Raw genomic sequence first — 24,473 nt, forward strand, 5'->3', positions numbered from 1 at the left:
TTTGTAGTGTGAACAAGCAGACAAAAAAAATCGGATTTGATCAAAAAATTGGAATTGAGCATTAAGACCTGCAGTGTGAACGTAGCCAATGAGTCCAAGGATTTCATACTGATACCTAATGGCAGCCAGGGTGCCATTGCCTAGTCTGTGGAGGTCTCTGTGTCCATCCATGGATAAGGCCATCAAAGACTTGCCACCAAACTGCTCATGGTGGCCAATGTTACAGCTTTTCCAGACCCTGAAAATCACAGGGTGCATATACTAGAGGAGACTGGGTCCTCACAGCCCACCCTAATGAAGTCAATTTTTGATTGTTTGGTTAGAGACATTCACACCAGTGGTCTGTTGGAGGGCATTTTGTAGGGCACTGACAATGCCCATCCTGTTCCTCTTTGCACATCCAGTCAGAAACGATGATGAGGGAAAAAAAATGTCCAACTGTAAACTCATTCCAGTTTAGGGATTGTGTCATTGTTGCCCCTTTAGTGCATCTGTTGTTAATTTCAGTAACACCAAAGCAGCCGAAACTGATTAACAACACCCTCTGCTACCTAACTGACCACATCAACATTCCAGAAGTTTCACTAAATAAACTCTGTATAATAGTATATATGTGACAGGAAATACAGAAAAGCAGAATACATCCTATTTTAATTGGTAACTTTTGATGGGCATGTAATGATATACACATAGATTGTTTTCTGTCTCCTCTCTTTTTTAATAGTTTGGAGAACTTGAGATGAAATGGGACTGCATGTAGCACATAGGTTAAAGAGTTTGAAAGACCCACCTTAAGCTTCTCCAGAACAGCCAAGACATATTTATTTGCCCTTAGATTATTTTAGAGATGCATTGTAGACATCATATAATAACAATCAAGACATGGATGCATCTGAAGGGTATAGACAACTGTAACTTTTGCATGTAGTTGTATTTTATACTGCATGAATAAACCAACATACTGAACGGAGGGGTCACACAGACTTCTTTTAGAAAATGACTACATAAGTGAATGCCCTGTCTTCTAAATCTAAAAGATATGCGGAGACTATGAATCATCTCATATGCTGCCTGAGCTCCTGCTGCCTCCAGTCTTATTCATCTTATCTTCTACCTCACATCCTGTACTGTACAATAAAAGACTGCTGTTTCACTGTCATTTGTTAGTGTCAGCTGAAAGCCTTCAAACAGGAATTTTCCCTCAGTTCTTTGGAACATTTATCCTCCCTAACTAAGCTTGAACATCTGAATTAAATATAAGAACCATCCATTAATGCTTAACAAATCATAATCAAAGAGTATTAAAGAAAAATCCCTTTTTTCCATCTCAGAGATGCAGAGAATATTTTTTTAGGCTGCTGACTGTTTATACACATACACTGTAGTTTTGGTGATTTATAATTAATATAATAATGTCTGTTTTAATTCAATGCCAATAAAACAGAGTTAAAGTCAAAATTGGAACACAGAATAACAAGGTTTCAGTACGGAAAATAAAAATTGATTTCAAAATGAGAAGCTGTTTAGAAAACCACTTGCCATACATGCTCACCCACGTAGTGATAGCATATCCCATTATTTCATTTCACACTCACAAATAGAGATTTATAAAAGTTAACTATATAACCCCCGGCTGCAGACACAAAGACAAATTTCTGATCTAATGAGGACACACATACGATTTTTCTCGAAAAGGTATTCTTACAAAAGGTGTGAACACAAAGCGACAGCACAAAGCAAAGATAAAAACCGGCACAGAGAGACTTTAAAGAGATCGCTGCGATGAATCAACTGTAGAAACATGAACAGGTAGAAACAGAGGATGCAGACTGACTGTTCATCAGTTTGTTACCTGTTCAGAGTCTGGCTCCTGGCCTGGGTTCAAAGTTTACTCAGCTTTACCATCACTCTGGGTTCTTGGCTAGTTTAGCATTAGCATGCTGTCCGTACAGGTGCTTGCAAAGAGCCAAAGTTGTGTTAGCAACATAATGAAGCCGTTTCTGTCCTGGTGCAAGTGGAACCAATAAGCTGAATCGATGAGCAAACTAAAAATTCCAAGTAATGGAAGTACTGGTTCTTGTTTCCCATCCCTACTCATTAAGCATTAAATGAGTATTTGTCCCTTTCTTTGTATTCTATATTAAAATATTCTAACTATTATCTACGTTCCAGAAAAAAACCCCCTCTGAAATCAAAGAAACTTATATAAAAAGAACACAGGAAAAAAACAGAAAAACACAAATTAGTGAGCAAACAAAAACTATTAAGATGTTGACGAGCAACATCTTCACACCCTAATCTCCTAGAATGGGATTATTTTACCCACCATCATCATAAAATTGTTGAATGTCAGTGATGGTGAACGGTCCCTGGAATTTCTAACTGTACTACTGTATTTGACAGCATGAGTGGTGTTTTACCAATGTATAGTTAAAACATTAAAAGTTTCAAATGCAATCTCCAAAACCTTCAAATGCTAGAATGAGGACTGCCTGAAAAAACAGAAGACCAAGAGTTCCCTTTGCTGCAGAGAGAGCCCATTAGTGTTAGCCACCTAAATTACCAGCTAACTTCACCTCACATTAGAGCCTGCATCAATCCTTAAGAGTTTAAGTAGTAGACCTTTCTCAACATCTGAGAAACTGTTACAAGAAGATTGTGTGGATAAAGACTTCATGACTAAACTGCTGCAAAGAAACCAGTACTGAGGGAGGCCAATAAAAATTGGATAACTGCTTAGGGAAGAAATGTAAGCAATGGACTTTATGCCAGTGAAATCTGGACACTGGCTTATAGTGTATGTTTGTTTCATAGATTATAAGCCAGTGTCGTCGTTGTTTCATTCTCCTTGAAGAATGAAGGTGATAACTTAAAAGCTGGTTGACAGTCCCAAGGGTCTTTGTGAAAAAGTTTCAACTTATTTCAACAGTTTGAAGTATTGTAGTGGTACATCGCCAGCAGGCAAAGATGTGTACATGAAAAAAGAAGGCGCATCCATGCTTACTTAAATACGAGGGCTGTGAACTAGTGTACACAACAAAAACACAAACCCAGACATGTCTGAAAACGAGCACCACTTGTCAGCCACCGATGATCATTTGGTACAAAGTACAATGCAGTAAAATGCTGCGGCTGTGACCTTGTGATAGCTGGTTGGGCCTTCCTGCGTGGACTTTCTCTGGTTACCTCAGCTACTTCTCACAATCTAACATACATGTCTTTGGACTAACTGTGAATGGGAGCAAGAGTAATTGTCTGTCTCTCTGTGTTAGCCCTGTGCCACCTTTCCAGGGTGTACCTCACTTTTTGCCCTTTATAGCTGGGCTAGGCCAAATGCATGGTTGGGTAAAAAATATAAATATTTCATTAATATAGCTGGCCTAACCAAATATTTATTCAAAGTGACAAAACCTGTGATGCAATACTGAGCTATGAAAAAACACACTGCAGAGATGTCATCATAGCAAACGCTTTTAGAAAACATCAGTGATTGTCCTGGTACAGGTAAGTCAGGTGAACATTTTTTGAACAGATTCTCTCCTTCCAGACATAATATTGCTCTATATTGCAGAAAATAATGAACTGCTCGCCTTTATTAAGCATTAAGTATTATGAACTATATAATGATCAACGGATATATGTATCTGAGATCATAAAATCCATATTTTGGGTTCCGTATCAGGTGATGCTTTATAAACGTAATAGACAGATAAGGATATGCTCTCAGAGCTGGACTCCAAGCAAGCGTCTTATAAACTCAACCTAAAAATCATTACTGCTTTGCTGTCTGGGTGAAAAAGCATCACAGCATTGTAGAATCTATTACACTGCTCACAAGAAAACGTTATATGTCATAGTAAATGGACCGATACTTATATAGTGCCTTTCTACTCAATTTGAGCACGCAGAGTGCTTTCAACTACAAGTCACATTCACACAGTCACACACACATTTGTACAATGCTTTTTCTCTGTACCTCAGCACTTCTATCCAATATTCACACACATGCTAACACTCTGGATGGTTGCACTGGGGGCAACTCCGACACATGGACAAGAGAAACCAGGGATCAATCCACCGACCTGCTCTACCACCTGAGCCACAGGTGCCTGATGTTTCCAGCTTATAATTAGGATTTTACTGCTTTTCTCTCAGCCCAATTATCTGCTAAGAGGGCAGCGCAGATTTATTCTTCGTTCTTAATGAATAATTCACTCAGCATCTATATTGATCCCTACCATTTGTCAATAGATGAAGGTTATTACGTGCAAACTGGTCTCAAAAATGAATGCAAGTCTATTAATACAATACAGCCTCGAACCAGGGTTGTTAAGACATCATCAGTGTTTGCATAATTCTTAAGCCTAATTGGTGGTGGTCATTATGCTGAAAATACATCTTAAGGCAAATATATGTTAATCAGGGTCTTAAAAAGGTTGAGTCATTGTTTTCTACAGCTTAAGTGAGTTCAGCCCAGAAATGATGCACAGCAGGTTGGAAAATGAGAGAATAGATCCTAATTTCTCTGTCATTATACATTACATTATACAGTGTTAAATGTATTACTATGGAACAGCAGGACTGCTATAATGAAATAATATATAATTAATTAAATAAATATTTTTAATTAATTAATTATTGACACATTAAATTAATTATTTATTTCACATTTTCACACACCGAAACAGCAAAAAGACAAAAAAAACAAAACAATATCACACAAACTATATGTTAACCCCATTTAATTTTAGTTAAGTAAACTCTAAAAATTCCAACAGATACCTGGTGCTTAGAATACAGTTAAATAACTATTAAAAAACAGATGATATAATATTTCTGTGCAGGTTGCAGTCTTCATGATGAACACGCTGTTGCAAACTCTGCTCCTCTCGGTGGAAATGCGCCTTCTCTTTCCTCTTTGTATAAAAACATTTTAAAAGTCAGTTTAATCTCAAAATTCACTGTTAAAAAATCCAAAACACACCAGACAAAGAAAAGCGAATGGTTCAGTCTAACACATGTGCCAGTGAACCATTAAACCTCAGTAAAACTATGCGGTTATGAAGCGTAACTTCTACCTCAGCCAAACAGATTTGCTTAGTTATAAATAAAACAGCGAAGTAAACGTGACCCGACAGACAAAACCAGAGTGAATTAAGTACAGTGTTTAACCACTGAGAGCTAAAACTCAGGTGAGGTTTCAATGTGTGCCGGTGATTGGACATCAGCCGCTGATAAAGTGGGTTCGCCTATAAAGTGCTCCGTAGGGAAACAAGCTCCAGCAGCTCTGCGCTCGGGAAAAAAAAAAACATATTTACTTAACTTGTGCAGAAAAATTCGCCGACGTGTTATATCGAGCACCGGCTGCCCAGTTAAACTGTGACTATCACCAGGTGACAGGGGATTTCTTTAAATCACCCTGCCGTTCTCTCTTCAGCTAAGACTCCTGAGTTAGAAAACACAAACACTGCAGTTCTTTCACTCGCGAGGACGGTCACAGAGCACTCGCACAGGAGACACTCATGGACTCGCACTTTGTCACCGTCTGCGTTTCTTTATTTATACAAGATGTTTCTGTGTGTGTGTGTGTGTGTGTGTGTGTGTGTGTGTGTGTGTGTGTGTCTCTCAAGGTAACAACGTCACTCAGAGCAGCGGGTTTTTCCCTTCTCTACTCGTAAAAGAGCTGAGGTTTCACTTCTAAATGTTCTCTGAAGGCAGGAAGCGGTTAGTAGCTGCACACAAGTTACTAGGTGAAAAGTCACGTAGACATGTGCTTAATGATGAATTAAGGAATACATTTCATGGAGCTGATCACATATATGTTCAATAATCTTTTAACACCAGGTAACGTGGGCGTGTTTCTTGAATTAGCAGCAGGTGTTACAGTTTTTTTCTATTGGTTTGGCGCAGTTTTCACAAGCAATTGGTACATTTCCAAAACTCTTAGTACTTATATCACAACAGATCATCAAAAGTGCACCTTTTTCAAACATTTCAGCATATTTTCAATTGTGTTAGTACAATACACATAATGACAAAATATCCTTGACACTACACAAAATAAGTGTTTCATCTAAATAAATGTTTCGTTCACAGTTACTGCCTTTCATAATGTTATCACTATAAAATTTTGGATTTGCATCTCTTATCAGTCAGTTTAATACATTTGTCTGTCACTTCATTCAACTGATCTTAATGTTTAATCAATGAATCATTCATTATGTCCACGGATTTCCAACTTGACTGATTGTTGTCTGGTCATTTGTAAGTTACACATTGCTGCAAGAGCTTTCAATCTAGAAATACTAATTGCTAATTGTTTCCCCCTGATGATCACAATTAGTTACCATATACAGGGAGTGCAGAATTATTAGGCAAATGAGTATTTTGTCCACATCATCCTCTTCATGCATGTTGTCTTACTCCAAGCTGTATAGGCTCGAAAGCCTACTACCAATTAAGCATATTAGGTGATGTGCATCTCTGTAATGAGAAGGGGTGTGGTCTAATGACATCAACACCCTATATCAGGTGTGCATAATTATTAGGCAACTTCCTTTCCTTTGGCAAAATGGGTCAAAAGAAGGACTTGACAGGCTCAGAAAAGTCAAAAATAGTGAGATATCTTGCAGAGGGATGCAGCAGTCTTAAAATTGCAAAGCTTCTGAAGCGTGATCATCGAACAATCAAGCGTTTCATTCAAAATAGTCAACAGGGTCGCAAGAAGCGTGTGGAAAAACCAAGGCACAAAATAACTGCCCATGAACTGAGAAAAGTCAAGCGTGCAGCTGCCAAGATGCCACTTGCCACCAGTTTGGCCATATTTCAGAGCTGCAACATCACTGGAGTGCCCAAAAGCACAAGGTGTGCAATACTCAGAGACATGGCCAAGGTAAGAAAGGCTGAAAGACGACCACCACTGAACAAGACACACAAGCTGAAACGTCAAGACTGGACCAAGAAATATCTCAAGACTGATTTTTCTAAGGTTTTATGGACTGATGAAATGAGAGTGAGTCTTGATGGGCCAGATGGATGGGCCCGTGGCTGGATTGGTAAAGGGCAGAGAGCTCCAGTCCGACTCAGACGCCAGCAAGGTGGAGGTGGAGTACTGGTTTGGGCTGGTATCATCAAAGATGAGCTTGTGGGGCCTTTTCGGGTTGAGGATGGAGTCAAGCTCAACTCCCAGTCCTACTGCCAGTTTCTGGAAGACACCTTCTTCAAGCAGTGGTACAGGAAGAAGTCTGCATCCTTCAAGAAAAACATGATTTTCATGCAGGACAATGCTCCATCACACGCGTCCAAGTACTCCACAGCGTGGCTGGCAAGAAAGGGGATAAAAGAAGAAAAACTAATGACATGGCCTCCTTGTTCACCTGATCTGAACCCCATTGAGAACCTGTGGTCCATCATCAAATGTGAGATTTACAAGGAGGGAAAACAGTACACCTCTCTGAACAGTGTCTGGGAGGCTGTGGTTGCTGCTGCACGCAATGTTGATGGTGAACAGATCAAAACACTGACAGAATCCATGGATGGCAGGCTTTTGAGTGTCCTTGCAAAGAAAGGTGGCTATATTGGTCGCTGATTTGTTTTTGTTTTGTTTTTGAATGTCAGAAATGTATATTTGTGAATGTGGAGATGTTATATTGGTTTCACTGGTAAAAATAAATAATTGAAATGGGTATATATTTGTTTTTTAAGTTGCCTAATAATTATGCACAGTAATAGTCACCTGCACACACAGATATCCCCCTAAAATAGCTCAAACTAAAAACAAACTAAAAACTACTTCCAAAAACATTCAGCTTTGATATTAATGAGTTTTTTGGGTTCACTGAGAACATGGTTGTTGTTCAATAATAAAATTATTCCTCAAAAATACAACTTGCCTAATAATTCTGCACTCCCTGTAAGTAGAACTGTGTTTGGGACTTTGCACTGTTCAAATATGGAGCAGGATAGACTCGTAGGGAGAGGAAACCTTCATCGGAGAGGTGGTGGTGCTCCTCGACAGAGAGGTGGGCACAGACAAAGAGAAAGAGGTGGTGGTGCTCCTCGACAGAGAGGTGGTCTTCAGAGAAATGTAGGCAGAAGACAACGCACCATCATCTCTAATGAAGTCCGGGCCATCATTGTTGACCATGTGGTTAACAGAGGCTTTACCATGGCTGAGGCTGCCAGGTTGGTACAGCCTAATTTACAAAGGTCAACTGTCAGCTCTATCATCAGAACTTTTCGCCAAGAAAACTGGTATGTCTGCTATAGCAACTTCACTTCTAAAATATAGTACTCTATTGTATAGATGAACAACATGTAATTGTCAGTTTACAGTAATGTAATTTGTAAATACTTCAATATTGACAGTATATGATTGTCCTCAGAATTAACAGGAGACAACCTGGTGGTGGTCGCCCACGTGTTTTGACTGACCAGCAGGAGTTGGCTGTGGTGGAAATGGTCAGGGCAAGGAATGACATACGGCTGTCTGAAATCAAACAGGCTATTGAGAACAGCAATGACACCTTTGCCAATGTACCATCAATTAGCCTTCCAATGATTGCCTGGCTTTTGAAGAAGCACCAGGTTTCCAGGAAACAAATTTACTTGGTTCCTTTTGAGAGGAACAATGTCCGGGTGAAACAACTGCGTTCAGAATATATTCAGGTACATCACTAAACTGGCATGCAATTACTGTAACAGTACTGACAACTATTAGTTGTAAAAAAAAAAACTAACTAAATTATCATTTTAGAGGGTGATGGAGCTGGACGCTGCTATGAATCATCACAAGTATATTTTTGTTGATGAGGCCGGTTTCAATCTGGCAAAAAGTAGACGCAGAGGACGTAACCTTATTGGACAAAGGGCTACCATCCAAGTCCCTGGACAACGTGGGGGAAACATCTCAATGTGTGCAGCTATATCTGAAGATGGTGTGGTAGGCTGTAGACCAGTTCTAGGGTCATACAACACTGAACACCTGATAGTTTTTTTTTTTAAAATGAACTGGAGCAGGCCTGTCAGGGAGAAGACATCGTCTATGTTGTTGTGTGGGGCAATGTCAGCTTCCACCATACACAGCTGGTTCAGGAATGGTTTCAAACACATCCTCGCTTCATGACCCTCTATCTTCCACCATATTCCCCTTTCCTCAACCCAATTGAGGAATTCTTCTCTACATGGAGGTGGAAGGTGTATGATCGCCATCCCCATGAGCATGTCTCCCTTCTTCAAGCCACGTGTGAAGCTTGTGGTGATATAACTGCTGAGCAATGTCAAGCCTGGATTCGTCATGCCAGGAGATTTTTCCCACGGTGCCTGAACAACGAAGACATCCACTGTGATGTTGATGAAAATTTATGGCCCAATGTTAATGACCGGCTTGATTAATTGTGTAAAAGTGATAAGAATAAAATAAAATAAAAATATATTTTGCCTATGTAAATGACTTGTTTTTTTTCTCCCTTTTTCGTGTGTGTGTGTGTGTGTGTGTGTGTGTGTGTGTGTGTGTGTGTGTGTGTGTGTATGTGTGTATGTATGTATGTATGTATGTACATATATATATATATATATAATTTTTTTTAATGTCTGAACATAGGTGTAATATTTGCTGTGTAAAGTTTTACAGTTCAGTTACACTCATTCATCACCAAGGACAATTTGAAACGCTTACCTTGTATTATTTGCTCCTGAATGAAATGATTGGTAAAAGTACTACGTTGAGAAAAGATCTTACTGTTTTGTTTGGGTGATTAAAGCAAATGTTCTCAAAATATATCACAATGATCATGTGTTCTGAAACAATGATTAAGTGGAATGAAAATATGTGCAAATACAATGAAATCATGACATCAGATTTGGAAGAATGACTAGTGGTGTTACAAATGTGATCAAATGTGAGTTTTGTACTGAGAGATTTGAAAATGCACACTTTGGTTATGGAAATAGTACCAGACCTATTAAAAAAAACTGTACACAGCTGACAGGTGAGGAGGAGGATGCATGCAGGTAAACTGAGAGCCTGTTGAGCTGATCGCTGGTGTCGTGAGAAAAATGTCAGCTCGTTCTTTATGTTACAGAAGCACAGAGACCAGGCGGAAAGAGACGATCGTTCGGTGAAAATGAGAATCTGCGAATGCAACATGTGGAACACGGAAAGTGGAATATGTAAACAAACCGGTTAACGTTAATTAATTATTTAATGGTGTATTAAATTAATCCATTATGTCAGTCCTGGCACTCCATATATTACACCACCACCTAATGCAAGTTTTATGTCAAAGCTGCCTTAAACTAACAGTACTGGTAATTACCAAAATTTAATTGTTAATCCACTAGTATGTACAACCTCTTTAATCAAAATTATATTTTTAAATTCTAAAATAAAATTATTTTTTTGTGTGTGCTATTTTTTTTTTTTTTACAAATTTACTGCTTTACGAAAACAAAGAAAAATAATAAAGAACATCATTATTATTTTTGATTAAGATGCCAAATTACAGTTACTTGCATTCATAAACAAATAAACCCCTCCACCTCTTAACATAGCAAGAGGCACCCACCACGCACCAGAAGGACCGTCCCCAGAGGGACACACGAACAAACAAATGAGTGAGAGGGGGATTAGGTCAGTGGGGAAGTATCCCATGGTGGATGGAGATCCCTGCATTTAGCAAAATTCTCACAATGTATATAAAACGTTTTTTGGAAAGATGCAGGAATACAGAAATATGATGTCTGGATGCTGTTTTTTCACTCGTTTTCCTCAAATCTCCACAACAAATGTGAAATGACCTTCAAGAACAGCATTCATTCTGTTGTTTTCCAACATTATTGGAAAAGCATCAGAATGAAATTAATCAATATTGGCCTTAAACATTTTTAAGCTGTAGTTGTAAAAATAGCCATTGTTTTAATTAAAAAAATATCAAAAGTGGTTCTTCATCAGGTTAGGACACATTTTTCACAATATGAAAGAAGCCCAAACAAACAAGGTACCTAACATTGCTGAAAATATCCTACTGTTTGCATAGGTCTGTATGCATTCGGCTGTTTGTCAGTGGAGACGTTTTAAGATACCATCAGATTCAGCAGAATGTAAGGGCCAAATTTGCCTGCAGGGAGCCTCTGGCGGTAAAAGTGGGGCTATTTTGTCATCAATGTTGGCTGCTAAGCAGTGTTGTGAATTGACATGGAGAGATGTGATGTATTGGCTCACCTGATGAGCATCCAGATCGATGATGGTCACCCTGGAGATTCCTTCGACTCTCTCAAACAGAAACTGAGAGATAAATCGGAAAATATTTACTGTCCTTCTGAACGCACATTCCCAGCATGAGAAAAACTTTTACATCTCACGTGGAATTGCATTAAAAACTCAAGCAGAACAATGTTCACAATGCCCAAATTAATCTTTTAACTCATCCATAAAGAACAATGAGCTTCATGCGATTGCTGTTTGTACTTTATGGCTATTCTAGTGAAAACATTCCTTTTTCCAACTGTGCGTTTGGGTTCATGCCTTGATTTTTAATAATGGCAGTTTTAACAATGAGTGTCAAGTCAATGTGTTAAATAATGGGGAATACCCAAAAAATAAAGTGTCTGATTCAGTTTTACCTTGATGGCCAAAGTGATGTCAGCATAGGCACAAAATCCACCTCCTCTGTCGCTGGAGCAGTGGTGGAAGCCTCCTCCTGGGAAACAGAAAATTCACAGGCTCTGTCTCAGGGCCATTAGACTAGCCGAGCAGGTTTCTTAGAAGTCCATTATTCAAAATGGCTATAACTGCCGATTTAAAATGGGCTGTTATTGAGTTTATTGCACCTTATAAAAAAGACTGCTTTTCCCATGTGGTATAACAGTGGGACTACTGACACCAAATGGGACTGTTCTAATGCTGCTATAATGCTAGGACAGCAGCAGTCTACAGGAAAAAGCACTGTGTGAAGAGACCTTTTTTAACAACTGGGATGAGAAGCCTTCGTTCAGGTTAAGAAATAAAGTCTCCTCTGACATGCTTTGGTCACGTTCATTAAAATACAGTTTTGAGCAAAATATTAATTAAGGCTGGAAAAGTGGCTGGTGAAATATGATGATCATTATTGCCTAGCTTTCAAAAACAGTCCTTTATAAGCCTTCTTCATCCTCATGGTGTTGAGAAATGTAACATGCTGATTCTCTAAACCTGCAATTTAGGACATTTTTAAAAACGTCCAGAGCTGATTTGGAGTTTGCTTGACCAGTCTACATGTGTTTTGTGGATTTAGAGAAGGCATTCAACCGTGTTCCTTGGGTCCTCTTGGGGGAATCAGCAAAAGTACAGACATTCTGTACTTAAGTAGAAGTACAAATACTAGTGTTAAAAAACAAAATATTGCAGTAAAAGTTGAAGTACTGATTCAACTTCTTTACTCAAGTAGAAGTAAAAAAGTACCAGCTCTGAAATGTACCCAAAGTAAAAAGTTGTTCTTTGGAGGATGTTTCTATATTTGTGTAAAGCTAACTGAACGTTGTGCTATATTAACATACAGTTGCGCTCATAAGTTGATATACCCTGGCAGAATTTATGATTTCTTAACCATTTTTCAGAGAATATGAATGATAGCACAAAAACTTTACTTTCACTCATGGTTTCTGGTAGGCTGAACATATTTATTGTCAGACAACTGTGTTTACTCTTTTTAAATCATAATCTCAACACAAACTACCCCAATGACCCTGATCTGAGGTTTACATACCCCAGTTCCTAATACAGTGTATTGCCCCCTTTAACATCAGTAACAGCTAGATGAGGCTCTTTATCTTCTCAGTCGGTAAACCTGCCCATTGTTTTTTTGGATACCAATCAGACAGAGCAATTTAAGGAGAACATGCAGCTAAACATGTCACTCCTGGTCTGATTGCTGCTAGCGAGTAGGCTAGGAGCTAAGGGGACCAGAGAAAAGTACTGTGGCAGGGCATGGTCTGCAGCGCGGCTGCTGGGGAGGCGGACACAGCTGAGCGGCATCCGCAATCACGCCTCGCCGACTTGTCGCCGTCGTCGTGCAGGATGCCGCTGAAACGCAGCGTCCGTGTGTGTTTGTTAAGACGATAACCAGAAATAAAAGTGTATGCTGAAAAGCATTGGGATGTGGTCGGATGCTATCATGGATCGTGGATCGTGGATGCTATCATGGAGTTCGCCTTGTAATCGGAAGGTTGCCGGTTCAAGCCCTGGCTTGGACAGTCTCGGTCGTTGTGTCGAACAGAAAAGTGTGTTTTATGCTATATTCTCAGTGTTGTCATTGTAATATAACAATATGGTTGGGTGAATAAGGCAGTCTTTTCTAATCTTAGAAGTAAATACAGTGCACATTTTCCATAACATGCTTTGTAAAACTGTTGTTGCAATGCAGTGTTCAAAAGTGTATACAGCAATGTGGAGCTAGTTTATGTCTTCAAACTGACGCGGTTCCATTCTTTACAGTTTCTCTGATGCCAACTTATAAATAAACTATCGTCAGTTGCAGCCCTGTCTGAAACAGCACAGCTCATCAGAGAGGACAACATTTAATCCAACAACAAAAATAAACAAGTCACTAAATCCTGACTGGAGTTCTTTGTCAGGCCATAAATTAGCCAAGCTGCTACAGGACTCTGATAATCAGGAGAGGAAGCTCGCTTCACAAGTGGAAGAGCTGAAGAATCGACTCCAAAGTGCTGAGACTCTGTGTGCTTGCCTAGAAAAAAAGGCTGCTCAACGGGCCACCAAGCTGGAAGAACAGAAAACTCAAATAGAGCACCTCCAAAGGCAGATGAAGGAAAAGGAGAAGACTTTGCAGAGTGCTATGAGACACGGTAACAGACTTCTCAGTCAGATCAACGTCATGATGGCACAGAATACATCAATGAAACAGTCAACTGAAAAGATGGATCGGCTACATCAACAGCTGGACAGGGTGACAAATAAACTAAAACAGGAGAGAAGTCTGAAGAACAAGTTCATGAATGCAGAGAAGAAAGCAAAGAAAGAGGTACGAAGGTTGCAAAAGATCTGTGACACCTTGAAGCAGCAAAAGAATAACAACAGGGAGCTACTACCTAGTGCAGCGCTTCAACAAGAACTCGGGCAAATTCAACATCATCTAATGCAGGAGAACAGACTGCATGTAGAAAGGGCATTAACAGATGTGTTCCTCATCAGAGAGCTGAGGGCCACGAGGGAACACCTAGAACAGCAGGTATGTGAGCTCCTAGCCCAGCAAAATGACATCTCGGAGAAGGAGCAGTCACTTATCAGAGAGGTGGAGGGACTAAGATCACAAATCAAAGAGCTGATTGCATCTAGCCTCACAGTTAACACCGCTGAGATGAGCATGAAGGTTTCGGAGCAGGAGGAACACCTTGTCCCCGAATCACAGGCCCTCCAGCTCCTGGGAGAAGCTGCTGATCCATTAGAAAATCTCCCAGGAAAAACAAAGAAGAATACATCGTGGAAAAGATTCTTCATGGCTGTGGGCCTAAAACAGAAAAAGAAGGCCCCAGAGTCTGCCGAAAAATGAGATAAGATCTTGAATAAAATGCTAATATAGAGTGCTACTATGAGAGTTTTATTTCTTTTCAAATTTATTAAGAGGTCCTACAGTCAATACTAAATGCTTTCAAACCTATCTTTTCAAATTGCTCCTTCATACAGATGAGTCCCACGATTTCTGCTTAAATCAGAGCAGTTGATTTCATTTAAGAATTGCATACATGTATTTTCTAGGCTTATATTATGGATTTGTAGGTTTAATTAACAATCAGTTCTGATTAGACACATTTTAAATAGATTTTCAAATGATCACTTCTAGTTTAGTCATGTCTTCTATGTATTAGTTATAGTTGTGGTGTGATGCACATGTGGTGACCTATTATGTTGTGAACTGTTCAGACGTGCTTGGGAAAAGAAATGCTGTTTTATTGCATAAAATAGTGCTGCTCGGTACACACGGCCAGAAGAGGGAAAAATAAATCCCAGTGTTTCTGACTCGAGTTTATTGTTTCGGTGAACCACCTGTCACCTGACTCAAAAGGAGGAAAGCCAAAAATATTAAGAACTTATTTCTTAAATCCAGCTTCACTGAGAATGTTAAATCTATGTCAGTGTTTGTTTTTTTTTTAAACCAAGGCTCCATGTAGTATTTCATGTCCACTTTAATGTCATTGTCTTTATGAATGACTTTTATATAGATACACCCTGCATGTTGCAACAGGCACATATGTTTCTGCTGTGAGCCTGCAGCAAAGTTTACAACAAAAAATCCCAAATGAAAACATTGTGGCCGCTTAACTGAGCAGTTTATGTGGAGTTTCTGCAGCTTCATCAAAGCGCAAACAAATGCATTTATTTGAGCTAAGACACTAGCTGCTGTGATAGAGAGGACACCAGGAAAGCAATGTGTACATATACCTGACTCTAGTTTGCTGCTGTTTAAATGGCAGACCGCTAGCACTTGTAAAAATGCTACCGTATTTTCCGCACTATAAGGCGCACTTAAAATCCTTTAATTTTCTCAAAAATCAACAGTGCGCCTTATGTATGAATTCTGATTGTGCTTACTGACCTCGAACCGATTTTATGTGGTACATGGCGCTCAAAAATCTGTCAAAAAATGTTTTAGTACGACTTTGGTAAGCTACGAAGCCGCACCACTTGATGGATTGTCGGAGCATTAGGGCTACTGTAGTCAGGAGCCTCGCGGAGTAATCTGGGTCTTAAACTCCGTCTGCTTCAGGTCCCAAAGTCAAATGAACACTGCGGCATCACTGAGAGTTTACAACTGTCTAAATCCTTTCATCTTTAATAAAATTATCAGTGTTGCTGCTTTACCAGGTGTAACAACTGAGTTTAGCATCCAGGCATGCATGAAAACAGAATTGATTAAATTTAATGGAGTTAGAAGTTAGCAGGAAGTGAACTTGCTAGTTTCCACCTAAACATGATACACCATGTTCTGACTGAGAGATTTCTGAAAAAAATAAAACGTACAGCTCTGCTATCACTTCCAACATAAATGAAGACAGAAAACTAAACAGCAGTGACGTTTGTAAGGTTACTGAAGTTGGGCTAGCTGGTATATAATGATGTGCTACGTGATCGCTAGCAACACAGCTATGTTAGCATAACATAAACACAGCGAAGCTGGAGCATGAATCCTAACTTTTTTTCCACTCGATAAAAGTTAACGTGAGGGTTCCCGATGGTTAGGGACAAATGCAATCGCATGGCAGGATGCTGTAAACAGACCAAACTTCAGTCAGGAGAACAACTGAGATAATCCATCCACAATACGAGGTTAGTCATTAATATACTGCAACAACACGTGAATAGACGAACTGCGAGAGACTTCAACATTAATGAATCAATGGTACGGAAGTGGAGGAAGCAAGAAGAATGAGATTAGTAAAATTTGACTTATCTGACTGTTTTGTTTCGCTTAACGCGCCGTATAATCCGGTGCACCTTATGGTCCGAAAAATACGATACATGTCTGGCGAGTATTGTGTTTGCGCCACTCCTCCTCTAGGTGATAAGCGGCTAAGTAAACTGATCAGCATGTTCTACTTTATGTTGAACACTGTTTCACTCACAGCTACCAGAAACAGACGCTCATGTTGAAAAGTTTATAGCATCTCGTTAACACAGAGCATTCCCTTTGCAAATGATTCAAAATGCATTTCTGCTAAGTGGGGAAAGAAAAACCAAACAAAAAATAGGGTGGAAACCAAACATCGAGTCCAATATAAATTCCAAATAGAAAACTGAACTTTTTGCAACCAAAACAATAAAAATAATTGAGTGTTTTTTTGTTTTTGTTTTGTTTTTCTGTTAGTATTCTTTTTTTACTAAAAAATTTAATTAATTAATTAAGTAATAAAAAAAAAGAATAATTCACCACCTAATTTAAGCTATATGCAAAGACTGCATACATATAACACTGTGGGAAATGAAGGCTTTTGTTACATGCTGAAGACACTGGAAACCTGGCATGTGACACCACTATCTCATGGAAACCTCCATAGCTAGGCTCTATAGGGAGGTGAAGAGTGTGGGGTAAACTGCTTTCCCATATCAAAGCTAAACATATATCAGCTGATTGCAGATAGATGTATTACTGACACATGGAAGAGTGCATATATTGCAAACTCACCTACGTTTATGGCCCATCCGCGCTCAACAGCAAGTTTTCCTGCCTGTGAAAGAGACAATATTTCAGTTCAGAACTTTATGTGACCATAAAAATTTATAAATGATCCTTTCTGGTTGACAGAGACAGAAAATCCTCTGAAAGGAAAATGACCTTTTAAAAAATAAACTACAGAATGCAACAGGAATCTTCAAGTGACTCCTGCAGTCACCATGAACTGATTCATGTTGAGTGAAAAACGACAACAAATAAAAGGTGCAAAATGATGTATTCAAATGCTGGTTTTAAAAATGAGTAAGTACCACTAGTATATCTGACTTCTAACTATGTCAAACATGTACTATTTCTAAATATGCATATGGACAACAACAGATTTAATTACTGCAACAGTTACTGGGTTAACCGGAAAAATAAAATGGACTCGTGCTCTTTCCTTTCCTTTGGTGCTCCAACTTTGTCCCATGTGAAGCTCTCTGCTCTGCTGAGACTTCAGCAGTGACGTGTAATTAAAAGGTGACAGGTTTTCAAACAACTTGTCCATGGGAGCCCTGTCACTGTGTCATGGAACAAAAACCTGAAGCCACACATACCAGCTTGTGGTGTAGAGCGGGATATTATAGAAGTCAAACAAAAGAAATAAAGAAAGTGGGACTAAAGAGTACTACCCTCCAAAATCCTAAAATCTTTAAAAGTTAACATATCTGAAGCCAAGAATTATTCAGCAGAATACCAATGTAAAAGGAATATTTACAATTCCTTTTGGAGATTTCATTGCAGAGCCTCACTGATCCAAATCTACTCCTGAGAGCAGCTTTCTTAAGAAACGTGAGACGGGCAGTGTTTCAGGTTCATTAGTTTCTTTTCTGATGTGCCCTGCTTACACCTCAGGAAGACATTATTAAGGCCTGGTTGCACTCCTGGCTTAGCCTTTAGTAAAAAACATACTAAAGGCTTATTTATCTAAGCCACTTCGCAAATAAAGGGCATTCTTAGGAAAGTAGTTTCAACCTTCAAACTCAAAATATTCTCAAGTACTGGCGGTTAAAATGTCATCAGTTAGACCTTTTTTTTTTCTTTTCTTTTCTTTTTTTTAAACAACGATAAGGCCGTGGTAGGTCACGATTTCTCGCTTGGAAAAGACAAGAGTGGTTGCTCTGCCATGTTCTTCTAGAGACCAGCATGTATAAGAGCTGATGAGAGGAGATGTGACCTGGGGAGATTGTGTGTAAATGCCAGTATGGTTCTCTGATGGATGAGTAATAACACAAATTTGCATGTATGCACACAGTCTGGCCATGGACAGAGTGTGTGCGTAACACTCCACTCTGTCTGGGGAAAACAAGAACACTCTTTAACAGAGCGTAGCAGGCATATTTTACAACAGCCCTCAAATCTCATGTGCACCACTCATCAGTTCCATCGACCACCAGGCCCAGAATGCATCTCTTTTAGAGAAAATGCATTTGGCATGATTTTATTTGTAATTATATCAAGCGTATGCATTGAAAACCATATGATATTCGTTGTTTGCATTATAGTGGGCATATAGTTCAGGTTCTTTAGGTCTTCTTCTTGTACTCCATTTATTTCTTACTCTCTATTTCTCCATTTTCCATAAGAAGGCTCAAAAAGGCAGATCCCAGGTTCCAGTTTCTCCCTATGCTCCACTAAAATCTACATGAGAAAAATCAATCAATTTATAGGATTTAGGATTTCCACTGGATTCCCACCTTTTAATTTAATATTTCCTTCACAATCAGATCAGCCAAAAATATTAAGATATAAATCCAAGAGAAATAATGTGTCAATATGAGTTTTAGCTTTTATGTGCCTGTCAGACAGAAAGAATGCATTCCAGATAAACTTGGATACAAAATATTAATGTTTCAAACCAATTTGCCTCACACAGACAACTAACAGGATTTTAAAGATGAAACCTTCTACATAACCATTACAGATTTAAAGTAGTAAATCACAAAAAATGTTTCAAACAAAGTCACATAGATTGTTCATCCTACTTAAAACAACTTAAGTAACCATTCCCCAAAACACATGAAAGAGTATTTCCATTTAAAAGCGCAAACACACGATATGTTCAACAGAGAAAACCCCATCTTCCCCCTAAAACTCCACCACAGAGATTGTTTTTTTATATATGAAATATATATATTTAACACAGGTTTTCTATTAGGCTGCCTTCCCTTGGAAGTACTCACCCTCACAAGACTAAACAAAACAAGAACCTTTATTTCCTTAGAATTCTTTTACAGAAAGCATCAATTTAAAGCAAAGTCTTTTGTTAATACAACATGGTCACAGAGCTTGAACATAAAGGTAATGTAAAGTTTCTAAAGGTAATAAAACAATGTGAACATCTCGGGTTCTGTAGTTATTACTAAATGTCATTTCTGCAGCTACATTAAAAAATAGCCCTGTGTAAGCACAGTCTTCCATGCGAGATAAAGCAGTATATGGTCGGCAACAGGCCAGAACCTTACAAAAAAAAACAACTAAAAAATTAAAGAGCGCTGCACTTTACTGCAGAATAGTGATCCGTGCGCTGGAATGTTGCAGTGTTGTCCTCCTCCTGGAATTTTCTGCTGAGTACTGTACTGTTATTTCATGCATGTAGTTATTTTTTTTTTTTGTAAAACACAAACTAAAACCATATGTGGAATATCTACTAAGATGCGGAACTTGAGTTCAACTTCAGGTCACTGAAAATTCAAGGCTTTTTGTGGAAGAACCTCATTGTGCTGGCTGGATGCTGAGTGCAGTGGGTGTGAACTGTAACGTTTCTGCTGCACTCGTATTAGTTGATAAAAGTAAACGGAGCCAAGAGTGGATCTCATCATTATCTGATGGTGGTACACTACAGGACATCATCTCTATTTCTACTTCTGACAAATGAGGCTAGATAACATGCCATTATCAGCCACAAGCATGAAGAGGAAATGAGGGTGTCAGATACCTACCATTATTGTTCCCCCTGTCTGGGTCCGCAAAGGCCTTAGCACCTTCCGCTGCACCAGGAAATTAGGCAGAAACAGGAGAGGTGGAATTTCTGTGATGGTTGCCACCACCAGAGACCACTAAATGGAAGCAAAACATAATTAGAGCGGTATAGAGATGTTTTTTTCTTTGCCATCTGTCACAAGACAAACAAAACCAAGTTGCCGTCAACTGAATGAACAGCACAGAAAGCAAAGCAAAAAAAGAAAGGTAAAAAAGGATGTGGATATAAAGGTGGAGAAAAACTGAATAATGTTGCCAGGGGGTTCAGGCTGAAGCTTGAATTCTCATGAAAAAAATGACAGTAAAGAATAAAGCTATTGTACCTCACTTGGGCAGCTGAGGGAAAACAGAATAAATACAAAGCCTGTGAATGTGACAGAAATACTGTTATCAGCTTTGCTTCCTCTGTAGCAGGCACTCTACTAGAAGAGCTTTACAATGAAACGTCAGTATTCCTGACATCCACAGACAACTCAAAATTCCCAAATCCACTCAGGGAAAGGTAAATAAATGTAGGCGCTAATCAGTCCCTCTAGATGATAAATTAAAAGCACAAAAGCTCAAAGGAGATTTGCCATGTTGTGAATATCCGTGACATGATATTCCCTGAGGACTAAGGATTAATCAGATGAGGACTGATTGGTGACTGATAACTGACTGGATGTCAGTTAAAAGAGAAAGAAGAATTCTGAAGTAAGATGGATGAAGTGATAGAGAATTGAGCAGACTTCAGTGGACATGAACAGAAGTAATGAGGAAGTGCTGGGAATGTATGGTGTTAAAGAGACAAAAAAAAGTATAATAGAAAAATAGTGATGGATTTTGTGAAAAGGATAAAACGGGAGTGATGTATAAGAGTGGAGGAGACTACATCTTATGCAGAAGGTGAAAGAGAGAGCAGACTGCAAGGTATTGGCAGGGGAGAGGCAAGTGAAGCCAAGGATTAAATGGTGGAAGTTGAAGAAAGAATGTTGCATAGAGTTCAGGAAAGAGTTAAGACAGGCAATAGGTGTTACAGAAGAGTTGTCAAAGAAGGGGAAAAGGGCTTGCATTGATTAGTTAGGCAGAGAGACAGAGCTGGAAAAGATGTGCAGCAGGTTAGAGTGAAAAGATTATAGGGGCAGCAGTCTAAGTAGAGGCTAGACCTCCATCTCCTGGGCAACCTCCTCTAGTTCTCATGCAGTGGAAAGCTAGACATATCCAAGCCAGCTGAAAGACGTAATCTCTACAGTTTATCCAAGCAGGCCCTCTTCCCAGTAGGACACACCTGAAACACTATACCCAGACCTCCAGGAGACATCCTAGTAAGATCCCTGAACCATCTCAAAGGGGAGACTGATCCCCCTTAAAGTTTGTGCACACCCTCTGACTCCCTGTCTTGAAGAGGGGAATCGTCACCCAAGTCTGCCAATTCAGAGGCACTGTCCCCAGCTTTGAGCGGTAAATAGTAAATGGCCTGTATTTGTATAGCGCTTTTACTTAGTCACTAAGGACCCCAAAGCGCTTTACACTACATTCAGTCATCCACCCATTCACACAGACATTCACACACTGGTGATGACAAGCTACATTGCAGCCACAGCTGCCCTGGGGCGCACTGACAGAAGCTGCCGGACACTGGCGCCAGTAGGCAAACATGGGGTTAGTATCTTGCCCAAGGATATTTGGCATGCAGCCTGGAGCAGCCTGGGATTGAACCATCGACCTTCTGGTTAGTGGCTGACCTGCTCTGCCACCTGAGCTATAGCCACCCCCGTACATCATCCAAGACAGAGCTACAGCATCCAGAGCCTTAAGGAACTCTGGGCAAATCCCATAAACCCCAGGAACATCACAATGTTCCCAACGCCTTTGCTACACATTTGGGTGCGCCATACCTGTCAGGTATCCACTTGATCCAACTCATCACCAGGTGGTGATCAGCTGACAGCTCTACTCCCATCTTCACCTGCAAATCTGACAATTTGATTACAAAATCCATCAACTTACAACCTAGAGCATCCTGGTGGCATGTGCACTTGAGAATACCCTTATCTTTGAGCATGTTGTTCATTACCCATAATTAGCACAGAGATCCACTGACAGAACATGGCTCAGGTTCAAATTGTGCAGGTTACTCCCCCAGTCACTCCCTCTAGGTTGCAATGTCATTGCCCATATCCCTGCTGTTATTTGCACAGTTTTTCCATCTTTTGTTTTTAATCACTTAAAAAAATTTTATTATCTTAATGACTGTAGAGTGTTTTTTTTCATACTCTACAGTCATTAATCTGCCTGTCACTTTGCTGCTGGAACCAGATTTTTCCCAATGAGGGACAATAAAGGATATTTCAATTTCTATCCTATTCTATGTGGGCATTAACTCTCCCAGTAAGAAAATGGAGTACACAGCTGGGGTACCTTCCAGCATCCCACCCAGAGACTCGAGGAAGACTAGATAGTCTGAACTGCCATCCGCCACAGATGACATTCAGCACGGAGCACAGTACGGGTAGGGGAGCAGGCGCTGATTGTAGGGGAGCAGCACTCTCATACAACAAGGAAAAACAACCCAACATACTCGCACCGAGTCGTGGGAACGCAAGTGTACCCTGCCCTGTCTGCCACCTCTCACTGCAAGTAATTCCAGTTTTATATAAAGTTTAAAACATGTTCAGGAGATTCATCTCAGAATCCAAGCTTGAGGTGAGCCCGATTACATCATAGTCACTATGTCTTGACCTCACATACAGGTTCAGACTTCATCCTCTCCAGTGAGGTGACACTCCATGTCAAATAAATTTGATTAAATTCATGTGTTACGGCAGGAAAGATGGAAGAAAAATGATGCCAGTCAAAGTGATAGATGCTGTACTATGGGTGAGATAGGCTACCTTTAATCTGTTGAGGTAGCGTTTGGTGTGAACGACCAGCAGATCCTCCTCAGCAGCTTCACGGGCCTCCACAAGGTTCCCATCATTGATAAACTGCTCCTCTGCAACACATACAGAGGGAGGGAGTACAGTTACAAAACACTGGATGCTACACTGTAAAATGTAATTCTAGATGTTTGTTATTTCAACATATTATTCTATATCAGTTTGACGATAGATGACTGAAGTTGTTGTTATAACATAGAATTACAAGTTAAAAACGTCCCAATTACACCAAAAAAAGCTAACTTGAAAACTCATGTCCAGCTAAATCAGCAACAGTTGCCCATAGTGGACCTCATCACAGCCACAGAAACCGCCATACGGATTAATAAATTATCACAGACAGAAGCAGAGCAAATCAGGATGAAAGTCTCAGCCACCCTCTCCAGTGCCAAAGTCCCTCCGTCTAACCTCACACTACAAGAAAAGAAGGCCGTCGCTTCCCTGAGCAAAGACCACAACATCACTATATTACCAGCGGATAAGGGAAGGTGCACCGTGGTCCTAAACACAACAGATTACCACACAAAGATCACTACTCTCCTCAGTGACAACAACACCTACGAAGCTTTAAAACGAGACCCCACAAGCAGCTACAAAAAGAAAGTTATAGCTTGCCTTCAAGACCTTGAAAAGGACAAAATCATTGACCGCCTCAAATATCACCGCCTTTATCCAGGGGATGCCATACCCTGCATTTATGGACTTCCTAAAATCCACAAGGAAGGGGTCCCACTCAGACCCATAGTCAGTAGCATAAACTCAGCCACTTATAACATTGCGAAACAACTTGCTACCATCCTGGCACCTCTCGTGGGGAACACCCCACACCACATCAAGAACTCCACCGACTTCACCGACAAGGTCCAGAAACTTACCCTGGATCCAGATGAAACCATGGTGTCCTTTGATGTAGTCTCTCTCTTCACTTGCATACCCACCACGGAAGCAGTGGAGACTGTCAGAAAACGACTACAAGAAGACAGCTCCTTGGAAGACAGGACCAACTTCACACCCGATCAGATTTGCACACTGTTAGACCTCTGCCTTACCACAACATACTTCAAATACAATGAAGGCTTCTACAGACAAAAACATGGCTGTGCCATGGGCTCCCCTGTGTCACCTATTGTAGCCAACCTTTACATGGAGGAAGTGGAAAGAAAGGCTCTTGGCTCTTTTAAAGGGAGAGTACCCAGCCACTGATACAGATATGTGGACGACACCTGGGTCAAAATCAAGACACAAGAAGTGGAATCCTTCTCTGCGCACATTAACGCCGTGGATAAAAACATCAAGTTCACCAGGGAAGACACTAAGGACAACTGTTTGCCTTTCCTGGACTGCGCTGTGCACATTGAAGAGAATG

At 39.9% G+C, this 24,473-nt stretch overlaps 1 protein-coding gene across 2 annotated transcripts in view; it reads right to left on the reverse strand.

Annotated features, from left to right (window-relative positions):
- Positions 1-24,473, reverse strand: part of hdac11 (histone deacetylase 11) — a 59,102-nt gene that overhangs the window by 23,444 nt on the left and 11,185 nt on the right. The window contains exons 4-9 of one of the 2 annotated variants that reach the window (XM_025907555.1): positions 23,063-23,163; positions 20,150-20,266; positions 17,178-17,220; positions 11,623-11,699; positions 11,222-11,284; positions 8,635-9,321 (exon numbers count right to left, since the gene is read on the reverse strand). In XM_025907555.1, coding sequence (XP_025763340.1) covers positions 8,788-9,321; positions 11,222-11,284; positions 11,623-11,699; positions 17,178-17,220; positions 20,150-20,266; positions 23,063-23,163 — 935 coding nt within the window. In that variant the 3' untranslated portion in view covers positions 8,635-8,787. Of the gene's footprint in view, positions 1-8,634; positions 9,322-11,221; positions 11,285-11,622; positions 11,700-17,177; positions 17,221-20,149; positions 20,267-23,062; positions 23,164-24,473 lie in introns of those variants that run through there. The other variant, XM_003446517.5, reaches the window with a different exon arrangement.

Source organism: Oreochromis niloticus, linkage group LG5 (genome assembly GCF_001858045.2).
Source record: "Oreochromis niloticus isolate F11D_XX linkage group LG5, O_niloticus_UMD_NMBU, whole genome shotgun sequence".
Lineage (NCBI taxonomy): Eukaryota > Metazoa > Chordata > Actinopteri > Cichliformes > Cichlidae > Oreochromis > Oreochromis niloticus.